Raw genomic sequence first — 15,040 nt, forward strand, 5'->3', positions numbered from 1 at the left:
CACCTATTAAAGTCTGTTCCTTGATTATTTCAAAAGATAAATTAAACTTATTAAACTTAACTAGGTTCTTCAAAAAGATGTAACTAGAGTCAGAATCACATCCACACAGTTAAACTTCTATTGTATGAATTCTTCATTCATCTGTATATTGAGTTGTGATGGTGCCCTCTAAAGACTAAGAGGATACACTCAAACATGCAGGTTGTTTTACTTTGTCAGTAAATGTTTTATGACACAAAATTTTCCACAGACTATTTTACAGTAAAGTAAAGACAAGAAGATGCCAGTGAAGTCAACACATTCACTGAAGCTTCGCTGCTTTTCTATTCTTTTGCCACACTGTTGCCATGGATACAACAACAAACATGTCTATAAACTCCACTGCCACATTTTCCTGCTAGCACCTCAAGCAGAAAGTCATCTACAGAGGCTCTAGGAGTGTAAGAAATTTTGCAAGGCAAGCTCCTCTTGTAGCACATGTGCAGCAGCAGAGCTGCTTCCAAATGTGAGTTTAATTTTATTTCTGAAATGTTTTGTTCTGAAAAAATGCCTACTGCATCTGGAGCTGCAGGGAGGGTGACTGTAGGAGTAGATTCAACATGGACATTAGATGGGCTGAGGAGGAAAACAAAGCCTGTCAACAGGAACTGGGACTCCTATCTGCAACGGTGGGTAGATTATAGCAAGTACACTGAATTATAGCTGTTCGGCTTTAAAGATTATGTTTAATTTAATTCAGTTTTATTCGTATAGCACCAAATCACAACAAAAGTTGTCTCAGGACACTTTACAAAGTAAGGTCTAGACCTTACCTAGCAAGCACGTGGTGACAACAGGGTGGAAAAACTACCATTAATGGAAGAAACTTCTGACAGACCCCGGCTCTTGGTGGGCGGCCTTCTGCCTCGACTGGTTGGGGTGAGTGGATAGAGGAGAGACAAAAGAAGAAAAGCAACAAGACACAACAAACAATCAAACACTGGGCAGGTTGATGTGGTCAGTGACTGCTCATCAGAAACACAGAGCTCCAGAGCCAGGGCTACCTGCAGAAAGGTACAGGGAGAGAGAGAGAAGACACACTATGGGAGAGAGGAGACACAAAGTTAATGACATACAATGATGGGATATAAAAATAAAATGGAGAGGGGAGGAGCTCTGCATCATGGGATGACCTCAGCCTAGGCCTATAACTACGGGATGGCACACCCAACCAAATTTATCCTAGAAAGCATGTCCAATAACTTCATAGATGCCACTACATGGGCCCAAGCAAAGGCCATCCTGACTAGAAACTGCTGCTATGGTTAAATATACTCAGTGGCAACAGGATGGCACAGGCCCCCTGTTTGCTTGCAAGATGGCTGTCAGCCTCATCCCTGTTCAGCCACATTGGTTGTTTTCATCTCTAACATCTGATATTTTATGGCAGCAGAAGTCACATTTTAAAGAAAGCAATATGGAATATGCATATTATTAGAAATATATTTGATTCAGTTAAGTTTCATGACAGTCAAAATATTCTCATTGTTGATATTTACAGATATCAGGAACTCAAAGGGAGAAAGAAAGACAAAACTGACTTGTTGCATGTAAGTAGATTATCAAGAAGCACATTAAGTTATTGGTTTAGAGGCTAAGAGGCTGTCAGACACAACGTGGTAATGTGACTGTACTTGTGTGATTAAAGGCAGCTTGTTTTTGCACAGGACAAGCGGGAGAATGCCGATCCAAGGAACAACGATAATGAGGATGCTGACAATGTGAAACAAGAGGAAGATCAGGAGGCGCATGTCAACATTCAAGAGGGAAGCCCACAAAAAAATGTCAGCGTGGAAGATCATACTTCAGGAAAACCACCCATTAGAGAGAGATCCAAAAACTCTCGACTGTGCGTTCTCCTTTAAGGCCATCACATCTCACTTAGATCTGTAATGAACCGGTTTTTCCGCACATTTATTTAAACTTCCACACCCTTATGTCTGTGCTTGACTTCTGCAGTAATGTGGACAAAGGGTGAAGCTCAAAGATGACTAGAAACACGGTGCAAGAAGTTTCCTTTTTGAATAAGAAAAGCTATACGTCTATCAGTATTAAATTCAAAACAGGCACACTGTTTGAACAAGTGGTCTTTTAATGTGTCATTATTAATTAGTCTGCAGAACAATGCTGCTGTAATCTAAACATTTAACCTGTGTTTAAATGCTTACATCTGAATTATGTTAGTATATTTTTTTTTTTTGTATAAACAAAACAGCCTCATTTTACAAAACGGTACAGCTACAAAGGCTTCCAGGTTGTTTTTGCTGTTGCATATTCACACTGTGGGTATTCATTTTGTGAACTAAAACGTATTATAAAAAAGTGACAACCCATGAATCAGTCAGCTGACTGTGAGAATAGAAACAGCCATGAAACCAAATTGTCTGCAATCACATATTTCATTCAGGGCATTCTCTCAGCATTAACATTCAGTCACAACAGTAAATATATTAAGCAGCAATAAAAAGAGTGTTCCCTTTTCACAGTGTATTCCTAATAAAGTTCAACACTTCACCTTTTTGTCAATCGCTGGGATTCTCCGTGTTTAAAGTGTACCCAAGTTTTCACAGTGTTTGTTTAGGTCCACTTGTTAGTACTGTACTCCATGCTGAATGCAGTGAGTGAGAACATACAAGAGGAAAAAGGTTAGTTTCCAGTGTTTATTCTTGGTAAACAGGGCAGAGGTTTGTCCATCAGGTATCAGTCACTGTTGCTGCTGCTGCTGTCACTTCTCACCACCATGGTGCTGTATTTCTTTTGCTGCTGCTCTTTGAACGTCTCCTTCACCTTTGCTCTCTTCAGGCCTCCATCCCTGCAGAGGCAGCCGGGTGGAGACAGGTCAAACAGATGCAATAGACTGTGATCCATGTCAACACATCATTTTCACACAGAAACGTGACAACCGTTTTCGTCATTTTCATGTCTTACATTCAGACTGCATGTTCCCCCTGTGGGTGAAAATATTACCCTCAAATACAAACTTTTTTTTACCCACCAACTGTGATATAATGGTATCATTACTTGCGTGTTAAAAGACAGTGAGCTGGTTCTCTCAATTACAGATTAGGCTGAACCTTTATCTGTACTGACTGAATTTTAAGAGCAGATTCTTATGTAGGATTCTTATGTAAGAAAATTCAACGAAATTCAACGAAAATATAACACTGCTGAAAAGTACTCAATTTTAAAACGAGAAGAGGCTGAATCTTACCACTGCAGATCTACCAGCCCTCCCTGGTGAGCGATGGCTGACTTAACTCTGTTAGCAAACTGGACAGCATCTTCTCCCTCCTGCCATTTTTGAATAAACAAAAATCCCAGTCTACTGTTATGTGTGTCTCTATACAGTATATGTGGAGGGGTGTACACATGGCCTTACACATACTTGAGAACATGTCATACACACCTGCTGGTGCATGGCTGGCAGATACCAGACGTCACAGACGATGGCCCAGCTGGTCATCATCCTCAGCAGGTAACTGGCCATGCTATACTTGGAGCTGTTCCAGAAAGCATCTCCAAACTTTGGGTCATACTAAGAAAAGCTCAGAAAATACACAGAGATTCACTGAGGAACTGTACTTTAAAACAGGCACATATGAAAGCCAGAAAGAAATATGACCGAGAAATGGGACTTGACTGACTGACAGGACTGAAGTACCTTAATAGCCACTGGGTATATTGTTGTACCAATTTCAAAGCTTCCCTTTTTAAACATCATGACAGATGTGTTATTGATACAGGTTCCTGCAGAAACCAGACATCATGAGATTTATGAGGACAGCGTTGTGTGAGCTGTCCAAACCCACATAAAACAACTGCTCATTTGTCACCGCTCAGTGGCCAGACTGCCATCAGGCACCGAGCTAAAATAACAACCCTCACTGAGGCTTATCTTTGATGACACAAAGACAAACATAAGACTGGTGTGGTTAAAGTAACTATCATTCTACATGGCCACACTTACCCTCTGGAAATATCAATATAGGAAGCTTTGTCTTGTCATTCACATGATCCTTCATCCTGGAAGCAACACAAAGAGGTAATGGAAACTACTTTATAAATACCTACACATTGTACCCTTGAAGGGTTTTTTTCACATTTGGGACAATCATAAAACATCTGGAACGCAACTAGGTCAAGATGTGATATTATGAGAGAATGGAATCCAAAGTGTATGAGTCACTGTCCAGTAATGACTCGACTCTCTAAAGCACATCTGTTCTTGTTCACATAATAAGAGATGGAGAAACTCTAGATGATTTTAATGCCAGGAAAATGCCAGCCTTTCTTAGTACCAGAGCAGCCACAGAGAGAAAACTGAGGCAAGCGAAATGTGCAGTGACAAGCCTGAAAAAAAAAATCTGGACAACTGACCTTTTGGCCACTAGGTGGCGATCTTTCATCTCTGCTCTCTCAAACCAGATGTGAGGACAGGATCTCACCGTGGCTCTCTGTATAACTCCCATCAAGCCACCATGGACCTGACCCACCTGCAAAACATTTCTTGAAAATTATGGGAACACAATGATTTTCCATTTTAAAAAATACCTATAGAAATGTTACATACCATAGCATAACACCCATCATTGCCCAGAATCACAATGTCGATAGGAGAGGTGTGATTGGCAACACAGATACCCCCTTTTTGGGGTTTGTTCTCCCTGTCATTGTGAGGTGAAGACATGAGGTCAGAAGATAAAGCTCTTTTAGAAAGTCACTTAGTGAGAGGATTTGCTGTACATACCTGTTGTGATACCGTATAGCAGCAGAGAGTCCTCGAGCACAGATTCTAAAGCACATGATGTGGACCCATTCACTGAGCCAGGGCTTAATCCTAAAAACAGACATTTACACACACAAAATCAGGAAAGAAAACAACTGAGGAGGAAAAGTAACTGAAAATATGTGATACACAAAAAGATTTTTTTTGAAAACTATAGTTAAATTTTGTTGTTACCTCCAGTTTGGAATTAATCCAACTGCAGATGTTCCTATTGCCAACCAGGTCAGGCCAATGAAGGCCAGTGTTAACCTGGAGAGAGAGAGTAACACATTTGTCTTCAGTTTCCAAGCAGCAAAAACAAAAAACAAATCATATACATTATAAATATTCATAATTAAAAAAAAAAAAAAAAATCAGATCTGTGGAGTTAACATTTTCATTAAAATAGTTAGAGAAATGATAGAAGCTTGGTCAGATAGGACATTGTTGGAGGTGCGCCAGTTACTGGTATTGGTAAGTGACTGTCAAACTCAGAGAAAAAGAAACATATCATGTTCTATATTTTAAAAAAACATTTTGCAGATGTAACGTTTTGATATTTGCTTGATATCAACTTCTTCCTCTCTTACACCTTTGCATTTAATCTCAGCAAAAACATTTTTTTTTTAAATCAGAACAGAAACAAAGGACACTTGAGCTCAGACTTTGACATTATTTCTCTCTGGAGGAGGAGTCTGCCTCTGTATCACAAAAATTAAATGCCAACTTAATTTTGCAGCCAGCTCTATTCAATATTTGTGTACCTGAGTGGGGTAAGAATGCAGTACCGCACAAATATCCCAAAGCCGTAAACCAAAGTCAGCCGCAGACTGATGTACTGGAAATCGTTACTGGTGCGAGTCAGTAAGTTCCAGGACATTAGCTCCTCTGAAGTGAACCGCTGGGTCACCTAAATATTGAATCAAAATTAAATATTATACTAAAGTCTGAAATGCAAAATCATGGATTACAAATTCACCAAATATCAATAAAATAAGAAACTGTGTTCTTGCTAATAAAGTAAAAATGAACCTCATCCTCTACAATGCTCTCAATTCCTCTCCGAGTGAAATAAAAACAGTCGCTGAGTGCAAAATCACCGCCCACTGGTGGCTTGGGGCGACTGCGTCTGAGTTCCTCTAACTCTTTTTCCATAGAGCCATCTTCCCTCTGAATGAGACCTGAAACAAACACAATCAAACTCAATCATCTGTAATCTGAGTAGCAATCTGGAAGACAAGTCAACCTTCCCATATCTCTTAATTAAGTGTTGTTGGTATTGGAAAAGGAACTGTTTTGACTAGATAGGGAAAAAATTAATCAGGAATGTGCGACTTGGAAAAACATCACATTCTGGACTTTGCAAGAATGATATGAAACTAATGCAACATAAATTATTACAATACATCAAACTATTAATTTACCTCAGATGAACAAGGTTTAGAAAATAGCAAAAGCAAATCATAACCACTTAAATGCCATTAAATGCCAATAACAAGCAGACTCTGGAAACGCTGGCACAGATAAGAGCCCAGGTGAGGTTCTGCATTAAGACTTCTCAAATTAATGAATAATAGCATGAGAGCTGAGAGGGCAGCATGGTGACGCAGTAGTTAGCGCTGTTGCTTCACAGCAAGAAGGTTCAGAGTTTGAGCTCTGGACAACCCTGTGCCTTTCTTGCAGAGTTTGCATGTTCTCCAGCCAAAGACATGCAGCTTAGGTTGACTGCTGACTCTAAATTGCCTGTAGGAGTGTGTGTGGGTGTGTGGGGTTGCCCGTCTCTAAGTGTCAGCCCTCTGATAGAGTTGCGACCTGTTGGATGGCTGAGAGTTGTTCAGAGAGCAGGTTAAAGTTATGGCAGCGGCATAACACCACCATAACCCTATCCACCTGACAGGTCTCAGCACAGTCAAGAGTTGGTCTCAGCTTAGACTCCACATTATCTGATAACTCAGCAGGCAGCATTCAAAACCTGGATTAAACAAACCGTTTTCAATATTCAGTCTTTCAATAGTCAGCCTTATCTCTGTTAACAAGCACTTGCACTCCTTGTATTCATCATTCACATTTAAAAATGTAACACCGATATACCTTGGACTTTTCCAGAGGAACGATTCTGATAACACAACTAACATCTCTATGTGCCTCAGCAGGGGGACAACACCCTGTGCAGCTTAGTGACTGATAAAGACTTGAGTAATTGCATCTTTTGAGATAGGCAGAGTTTCTGGAGCAACTTCACCTGTTTGCCTATCATAAAAGTTTGTAAGTTAACCGAGTCATAATGCCAGACAGAACTGCTCTGTGCAGAAACAGCAACCCTATGGTGCAAAATAAAACTATTTAAATCTGATGTACAAGGTCACAGCATTTTCATCCTGTGAATATTTTTATGTGAAAGAAACCTTCTCCATGAAACAGCTCAATCACTCTTTTAATATCATTGCAACATGCCTGCCCAGACTTGCCATAAAGTATCTTATGAAATCTAGTATTGCAGAGCAACACATATCAGTTACTACACACTCATCTTTCACAATGGTATGACAAAGATCTTCCATTAGAAGAGTGCCCTTATCACAACTATTTAATATTTTAGAACTAAAAATTTCATCAATATATCCATCTTTCTATCTACTTTAAACATTCTGTCAGAGATTTTGACTCACCATTGGATGGAACGGCTTTGAGAATTTGTTCATCTGTGTTTGCCTTCTGTATCTTCAGGGTGGCCCACTGCAGAGGAGGACAGACAGAAGATACTCATGGACATCTCTCATCCAGTGGTTGAGAATCAGAATATCTGCAAAGCTTAAAGTGTGTACATCTGCGAGAAACATAATGAAATAAACAACAGTAGCCTACCTCTAAGGTTTTCACCAGGATGGTCATGTAGGTCTCGGAGATGCCCAGTGAGAAGCCAAACATGGCTGGGAACATGATGAGGCTGATGATGAGGTACAGCCAAATCTTCATTGCCCAAAGGGCCACTGCCCAGAAATCCTCCATCTCCACCTTATTCCCTGAAGTACAGCTGGCTCAGATGTGGTGTAGTCCTCTATGTGGTTGTGGGGAAGTCATCGAGGCAAAAGCAGACAGCATAAATTCATCATGCCTAAACACCATCACTGGCCACAAAGGAAGACCAGAATTCATAGTGACAAGGAGAGCAAGGTCGTGAAAATAGCATGAAACACTGCAGTTAATTTAACCAGGAGCAAAGCCTCCACACTTCTTAGATAAACATTTAAACGCGGGCGAAGAGTGTCCGCTTCCTGCCCATATACCAGGAATAGCCAGTCTATAGCAGGGTTCTTCTATATTTGGAATGCATGACTTTACACAAGCCTGCATTCTATTTACTACAGTCACCAGTATTATTTGCATTATTTTTAAGTTACAACACATTATCTTACCCGTCAAACTACAGTCCACAACCTGTTGTCCTCAAGGGCTGAGCACAGGGAGCAAACACACCTACTTCTTTTTTCTCCTCTTGTTCTTCTTCTTCTTTTTTCTTACTGGAACAAAGTTCACGGGGTTGACTTGCAGCGCCCCTCCGAGGCCAAAACGGGGAGCGCAGACACGTGGAGCTGGGATGGACTCCAGCAAAGCTAATGGCTAACTCTTGATATTCCACGTAGCTAAATACTGAACTTGGGAAAACTTAGTTCCAGCGCTTTGCATCATATACAGAATTCAGCGAATTACAAAATATCCTGGAACTCAATCAGATTAGCTGATTAAATGAAGACTATAATAATAATATAAGAAAAGAAAAACCAAACAAAATCTTCACTTATTCTTGAACTTGGTAAAAGCATAGGCTAAATTCTTATTACAAGGTCCTCTTCCCTTTTTTTGGAGGGAGGGTTTGGTCCAAAAATAAACAATTTTACATTAAGGGTTAGAATCAGAATCAGCTTTATTGGCCAGGTGTGTTGAACACACGAGGAATTTGACTCTGGTACATCAGCTCTCAATGTGCAAACAGTAAACCAGCATAAGGCTGTGTGATATAACAAAATAGCAGTATTAACATCAACAAACAGTGCAAACAATGCAGAATAAGCAGTATAAAGAGACAGTAAACAATCCAGACAACAAAGGAATATTCGTTGAAATTAGATAAATAGGGATAAAACCAGATTACTTAAGAACTAGAGACCTGTACGAGTCTGTATAATCTGTACAACGTATATATATACACAGGTATTGCACTGAGGGTTATTGTCCAATCATACTGTCGTTGGTTAAGTGTTCATCAGAGTGACAGCCTGGGGGAAGAAACTGTCCCTGTGCCTGGTTGTCTTAGTGCACAGTGACCTGTAACACCGTCCAGAGGGGAGGAGTTCAAACAGATTGTGTCCGGGGTGTGAGGGGTCTGCAGTAAACCCCCCTTGCCCTCCTTTTGACCCATGAGGTGTACAGGTCCTCCATGGAGCGCAGGCTCACACCAATGACCTTTTCTGCAGTTCTGACTGTCCGCTGAAATCTGTACTTGTCCTGTTTGGTTGCTGAGCCAAACCAGACAGTGATGGAGGTGCAGAGAACAGACTCGATGATTCCTCTGTATGTACACTGATGTATCAACTTTATTTCATTTATCTAACAATTTATTTTTTTTTACTATAAGGTCATGTATTGATTCTGAGAATCTTATGTCTGTAAGAGCATCAGCCACTGATACAGCTGCTAAAATACTGGGCTAAAACTGATGCCTTTTGGGCAACAGTAAAAGCCTACTACTGTAATAAGATATCCCAAAGCTTTCAGACCTGTTACTCACAACACAGAGAAGCCTTTTGAGGCACAAGGACACAATCTCTCTGTGTTAAGCCTCTCTCTCCAACCGACCTGAGACATGATCTTGATTCTTTTCCAGGTTCTGGCATTTCACAGTCAGTTGCATATTATGGTAACCATGGGGTGGCTACAGACGGTAAATTCTAAGAGGCTGATTCATTCTGGGATTGAACCTAATCCAGAGAGTTTTCTAAACCACAATGAAACTTCTTGGCAAAGGTGCATATTCAAAAGAAAATTGGTTGCCAGCCATAATAACATACAGGAATAAATGCCATATGATAATGCTATTCATACATAAAACTTCTCCCCTCATTCAAAAATATGTGATCACTGGAGAGGAGGAAAGGCAGCGCCAACAGGACCAAGCATGGTCTCTCTGAGGGGAACTCCTGCCACCTCATTGGAACTGTGGAAACCTCTGGTGTACGTGGAACTGCTGCCATCAGCACTTGTAAAGGACTGGTAAGTAATCACATTGTCTTGCATGATTAATAGGGTCAAAAGGTTCATTTTAACCAGAGTCTCATTCATCAAGCTTTTATGTGGAATCCTCCTAAGTCAGCACTGAAGATCATTTTTCGTTGCGTTTGGCAGGAAGGTTTTTTAACACTCAGGAGAAAGGGGGCATCCCTCTGGGGAAGCAAGAATGTTGTTTCATCAGTCATGGGCTGTTAAGAATAGCCCTACTGTTAGTGTGCCCATCAAAGACTTCTTGACACTATTTATGCTGCAGACCTGCTGACGACTGGATCATCCAACAGGGGGCAGTATTTACACCGGAAAGCACTCACTGAGGCAACCTGCTGACTGTATCTGTGAGGTGTGTTCTTTTATTTTGAGAAGAGAAGACTAAGAAAAGGATATTTCACAGTGTGAAATTTATTATGCATTAACCTATCAAAATTAGCATGTGCACATGGATCTTCACTGTTTTGGGAAAACAGAAAAGACTGCCCTCAACTTATATACATACAATATTTGTATGAAAAGGTGCTACTATCTAATTGGTCAAAAACTGTTGGGGAGAAGCCGTGGTTTAGATTTAACTCTCCCGTTATTGATCCTTCAGTCCGTCCATCCTCCAACATCCTTTCTGCTCCAATCGTCGAGGACAGCGCCCTAGGAAGGGGAAGAATACCTATACTGCCTTCATTTCTACATACTGTAGAAAGAAATTCATGACAAGAATAATATAGTGCCATGTTATGTATTAGCAAATAATATCTACATGTTTATTTCAGTATCATATGCGTTAGTGCAGGAGACTTATGGCTGATAATAACAGAACATGTGTAGGCTGTAAGACTCAAACAGGAAAACCACGAACAGGAACAAGGTCAGGTTGCATAACAACGCTGCCTGTCACTATCACAAGGGTAGATGAGACATGAGCCAGAGTTGCTGTCTCTACAACTGCAGACAATGACTAACTGTTTGTAGACGTATGTAGGTGTGCAATGTCTGTCTGTTTCAGAAGGTCAGGATGTTGTTTTTAGAATTTCACAGATCCCTGACAACAAGGGCACCAACCAATGAGGAGTCGGAACGAGGTCGCACGAACGCAAGGAATGAGGATGAAGAACAACACGGATGACGTCAGATCTACCTACATTTGCATATTCCTGATTGTATAAACACTGGGTTGAACTAGGATAGGGGTTCATCTTTTCTGAAGAAAGAGCGAACCACACTTGTGTAATTTGGAAAGGGCTTCAGTTTAAATTGGAACCCAGAGCGCTCTGTAATTGCTTTTCTTTAACATTGTTAACATTGTGTTAAAATATCTTAAAGGTTGATCTGACTTCGACTCTTCCTCAGAAACGAACATGCAGGACGGTTAAGTCCAACAATACACACTCACTTCTTCCTTTGTCTCCAATTAACTGCTCCATATTAGGCATTGCTTTCTGTTTCACTAATTAAAACTGTTCTGCCTGTGTGAGTGTGTATGTGGGTGCATAATGGTTCTAGCTTTGAAGTTTTCTCTTCTGCTAGCCTCCAGATCCAATCTCTGTTTAACTAACCTTGGAGTCCCTGTGAACCGTAACTCTCCTGGCTCCACTAGCTCAGTGGAGATAATAAATTCACTGTGGACTCTCTTAGCCAGAGCTGTAAATCTAATGAGATTCAGAGCACATGAACTGTTCACATAAGGCTGATGCACTTATGAAAGGCTGATGCATTCATGAAAATGCAAATTACTTTATAACTTTTTTTGTAATGCATTTTTCTGGATTTTTTTGTTATTGTCTCTCACTGTTCACATAAACCTACCATTGACATTGTAGACTGATCATTTCTTTGTTAGTGGGCAAACAAAATCAGCTGGGGTTCAAATAATTTTTTCCCTGATTGCATGTGCAAAGGATCATTGCCTTGCAAAATCTATACTACAGACACATTAGGGCCGTTTCACACTGGGTTCCCGGGAAAGTTTCCGGGCACACTTGTCCGGAAGCAGCAGTTTATCCCCCTCCCTAATCCCCTGCAGGTTTGTGTTCACACTGGTAAAATCCTTCTGTTCCCGGGAACACTTTGTTACCATAACAACTGATACATCCACCTGTTAGTGTGGATGTTTTTATTGAAAATTCCAAATAAAAGTTCAATTTATTACCATAGCCATCGTCTTTTATTGTTTTTAAGGTAGATTCAATGCACGTCTATCTGTGGATGTGTGTGTGTGTGTGTGTGGGAGCGAGAAATGCACACAGGGCTTACTCTCGCCCGATGCGAGTTTCTTTGTCTGGCTGCACTGACATTAGTTTGCTCTTTGATCAGATCAGGCGCTGTAACTATTTTTAATATGTTATTTGTTAACCTCATATCATTACAAACCATTATCTGACTGCAGCTCACGGTGAGTGACGTGTGTAACAAGGTGTTAAATGTCACACGCTGTCCGAAAAGTCCAACCTTCCATGCCCTGAAATGTTTCCCAGACCACCTCTGCAAGTGTTCCCGAGAACCGCGCCTGTTCCCTGGAATCAACCGTTTCCCGGGCCAAGTGTGCTCAAACATTTCCGGGAACCCAGTGTGAAATGGCCCTAAATAAATTAATTGTATTGTATAAATTATTTTTTTCATCATATAGATTAAAATAGATGAGTGATATTTTGGGTTATCTTGTCACTAAGATGCATTTCCTTACAGTCCCAGAGCGTTGAGAAAAAAAGGGATACTGTTGTCTGTTGCCTCATTGAATACCTTGGGGAACACCAGGAGGACCTCTTCCAAGATTGCCAAGTATGTTTTTAAATGTTAAGTTCTCTCCTCTTTCTCCTCTCATCTTCTATCTCTTGTCTGCTCATTATCTTTCTCTTCTTTCATCTCCTCTTTCTCCTCTATTCATTCTTTATGTCTTCCCTCCTTTCCTTTTATTATCACTTATTTCTACTCCTTATTTTTCTCCTCTCCCATTATTTTCCTTTTCCTTGCCCCTTATTAACCCTTATCGTTAAACACTGATTTTAACCAGTTTTTTAAATACTTGTTTAATAATTTGATGAATCAAACTAAATTGCTGATTAAAAATCAGCTTGTGTAAAAATGTATTCCTTGACCAATTGAAATGTATTGGAATGTCATCTTTTTATTATCTGTAGATTAAAATGTATGTGCTTTATCTGTTTTTATCTAGTATGATGAACTGGAGGGCCCCATGGATCAAGCCATGAAGGTGCTTGTTGTCCACAATCCCATGGCTGATCACAATCCAGCAGAAGTGAGAATTGTGATCGAGGGTAACCAAGTGCTGAGCAGGTGTGGAAACCGAACCCGTGCATGCATGCTGTTGATGGGATTAATCTATGCCCTCAACCTAGAGTATCCCAAGATGCTAAAGAACACCTTTGAAGTATTCCAAAAACTTTTGCTAGAGCTTGATGGAGCAAAGATACTCAAAAAGGTCCAAACCCTTAAAAACAAACTAATGGAGTGAACCGTTTGCATACTGTGGAAAAAAAGTCTGAATTTTGTTTTTATAAAACATTTTTTGATTTTTATATTTTACATTTAATTTACATTTATATTTTTATTTTATTTTTGACTATTTTTGAGTACTTTAACTTTAATGTCATGTTGATGATATGAATAGATCATATTGTGACAGTGTTTTGTGATCCAGTTGTGCAGAGCTTTGCACATTGTTCTTGTTATTGATCTATAATTGGATATGCACTTTTGAAGCCATTGACATCCTATACAATTGTATGTCCTATAGCAATGGGATAATAGTTGATCAGAAACATTTGTTCTTAATGAAACAGAAGTTCTTAATGACCTCAACAACACAAAATTGCACAGTATTGTTCAAGAAACTGCCACATTGAAGTTGTTAACCTCCTCATCTTATTGCCTTCCCTCTCACCTCTTTGAGCAATGGTTTATGAAGGGACAGTTTTTTCCAAAGTCAAATGTATATTTGTCTTCTGCCTGGTGCTCAAAGTAGCATCCAAGCATTAAAAACGGTTGTATCTTTGTATAAAAAAATGCATTTTTAGATACCTCAAGTGAGTCAGGTGTTCAGAGATGAGGGCTGTGAGTGTGGAGATGAAATGTTCTGCATTTTAATTGTTGAGATTTTAGTAAAGAACATGTTTTAATGAAGTTTATCTCAGCATTGTCTTCTGTCTGTTAAATGTCTTGAACCTCTTCTGAATAATGGTTAAAGGTATTGATTTATTATTATTATGTACTTTGGTAAATTGCCTGCTAAAATAATATTATTAATAATATATTTTTAGTTAATAAGTTGATTGTTTATTAGCTTTTGAGTTTAGGTACTCTTTAACTAAAAAATTGGGTTAAAATTTGCCTTAAAAATGGGGCTAAAAATGTTCCCAAAGAAGGGGATAAAATTTACCCCAACTATAGGGATAACATTTACCCCAAAGAAGGGGATAAAATTTACCCCAACTATAGGGATAACATTTACCCCATAGAAGGGGATAAGATTTACCCCAACTATAGGGATAACATTTACCCCATAGAAGGGGATAAGATTTACCCCAACTATAGGGATAACATTTACCCCAAAGAAGGGGATAAGATTTACCTGAAAAAATTTAATGCAAATTGTTACCTCATTTTTTTGGGGTAATTTCTATAGGTTGTTTTTTACAGTGTGGTCCCTACGTCCCGTTATAAAAAATGGGGAGGTCGGGCCTTTGCCGTGTACGGCCCGGTATTGTGGAGCGCTCTGCCATTAGATTTACGCTCCATAACTGAATTAGTTCCGTTTAAATCGGCACTGAAAACATATTTTTTTTAAACAAGCTTTTTATGCTTAATCTCTCTAAGGCTCCTCTTGGCTTTCCATTTTATTGTAGCTTTATTCTAGCTTCTCTGAGGGGTGTCAGCCTGGACAGGGATTACGATATAGATCGATGAATGTACAGTGCCTTGTGAAAGTATTCGGGCCCCTTG

At 39.8% G+C, this 15,040-nt stretch overlaps 1 protein-coding gene and 2 long non-coding RNA genes across 4 annotated transcripts; 2 read left to right on the plus strand and 1 right to left on the minus strand.

Moving 5' to 3' along the window:
- The first annotated feature begins 551 nt into the window (after positions 1-551).
- LOC109956482 (uncharacterized) lies at positions 552-2,135 on the plus strand. The gene is made up of 3 exons (XR_002274415.1): positions 552-668; positions 1,541-1,589; positions 1,707-2,135. It is a non-coding gene; the product is annotated as an uncharacterized LOC109956482 (long non-coding RNA).
- A 92-nt stretch (positions 2,136-2,227) lies between these two features.
- Positions 2,228-8,325, minus strand: agpat9l (1-acylglycerol-3-phosphate O-acyltransferase 9, like). 2 transcript variants are annotated; one of them, XM_020593633.1, is made up of 14 exons: positions 8,221-8,325; positions 7,670-7,932; positions 7,474-7,540; positions 5,837-5,985; positions 5,569-5,714; positions 5,000-5,074; positions 4,787-4,876; positions 4,610-4,703; positions 4,417-4,532; positions 4,007-4,062; positions 3,701-3,786; positions 3,446-3,574; positions 3,251-3,330; positions 2,228-2,851 (listed from the first exon to the last, which is right to left on the minus strand). In XM_020593633.1, the coding sequence occupies exons 2-14, from the start codon at positions 7,811-7,813 to the stop codon at positions 2,740-2,742; spliced, it is 1,344 nt and encodes a 447-aa protein (XP_020449289.1). In that variant the 5' UTR covers positions 7,814-7,932; positions 8,221-8,325; the 3' UTR covers positions 2,228-2,739. The 2 variants fall into 2 exon arrangements, with proteins under 2 accessions (XP_020449289.1, XP_020449288.1); XM_020593632.1 differs by having other exon boundaries at positions 7,670-7,862; positions 8,221-8,321.
- A 4,190-nt stretch (positions 8,326-12,515) lies between these two features.
- Positions 12,516-14,218, plus strand: LOC109956581 (uncharacterized). Its single transcript, XR_002274432.1, has 2 exons — positions 12,516-12,859; positions 13,254-14,218. It is a non-coding gene; the product is annotated as an uncharacterized LOC109956581 (long non-coding RNA).
- Positions 14,219-15,040: the final 822 nt, after the last annotated feature.

This window comes from Monopterus albus, unplaced genomic scaffold (genome assembly GCF_001952655.1).
Source record: "Monopterus albus unplaced genomic scaffold, M_albus_1.0 scaffold20.1, whole genome shotgun sequence".
Classification (NCBI taxonomy): domain Eukaryota; kingdom Metazoa; phylum Chordata; class Actinopteri; order Synbranchiformes; family Synbranchidae; genus Monopterus; species Monopterus albus.

What these genes read in the sequence shown, in the direction of transcription:
- agpat9l (XM_020593633.1), bottom strand. Translation starts at nt 7,813, where the DNA reads ATGGAGGATTTCTGGGCAGTGGCCCTTTGGGCAATGAAGATTTGGCTG. An exon ending in CAAAGCCGTTCCATCCAATG is followed by an intron (nt 5,986 to 7,473) that starts GTGAGTCAAAAT and finishes TGTTTGTTTCAG; the next exon opens with GTCTCATTCAGAGGGAAGAT. An exon ending in CGCCACCTAGTGGCCAAAAG is followed by an intron (nt 4,063 to 4,416) that starts GTCAGTTGTCCA and finishes TGTTGCTTCCAG; the next exon opens with GATGAAGGATCATGTGAATG.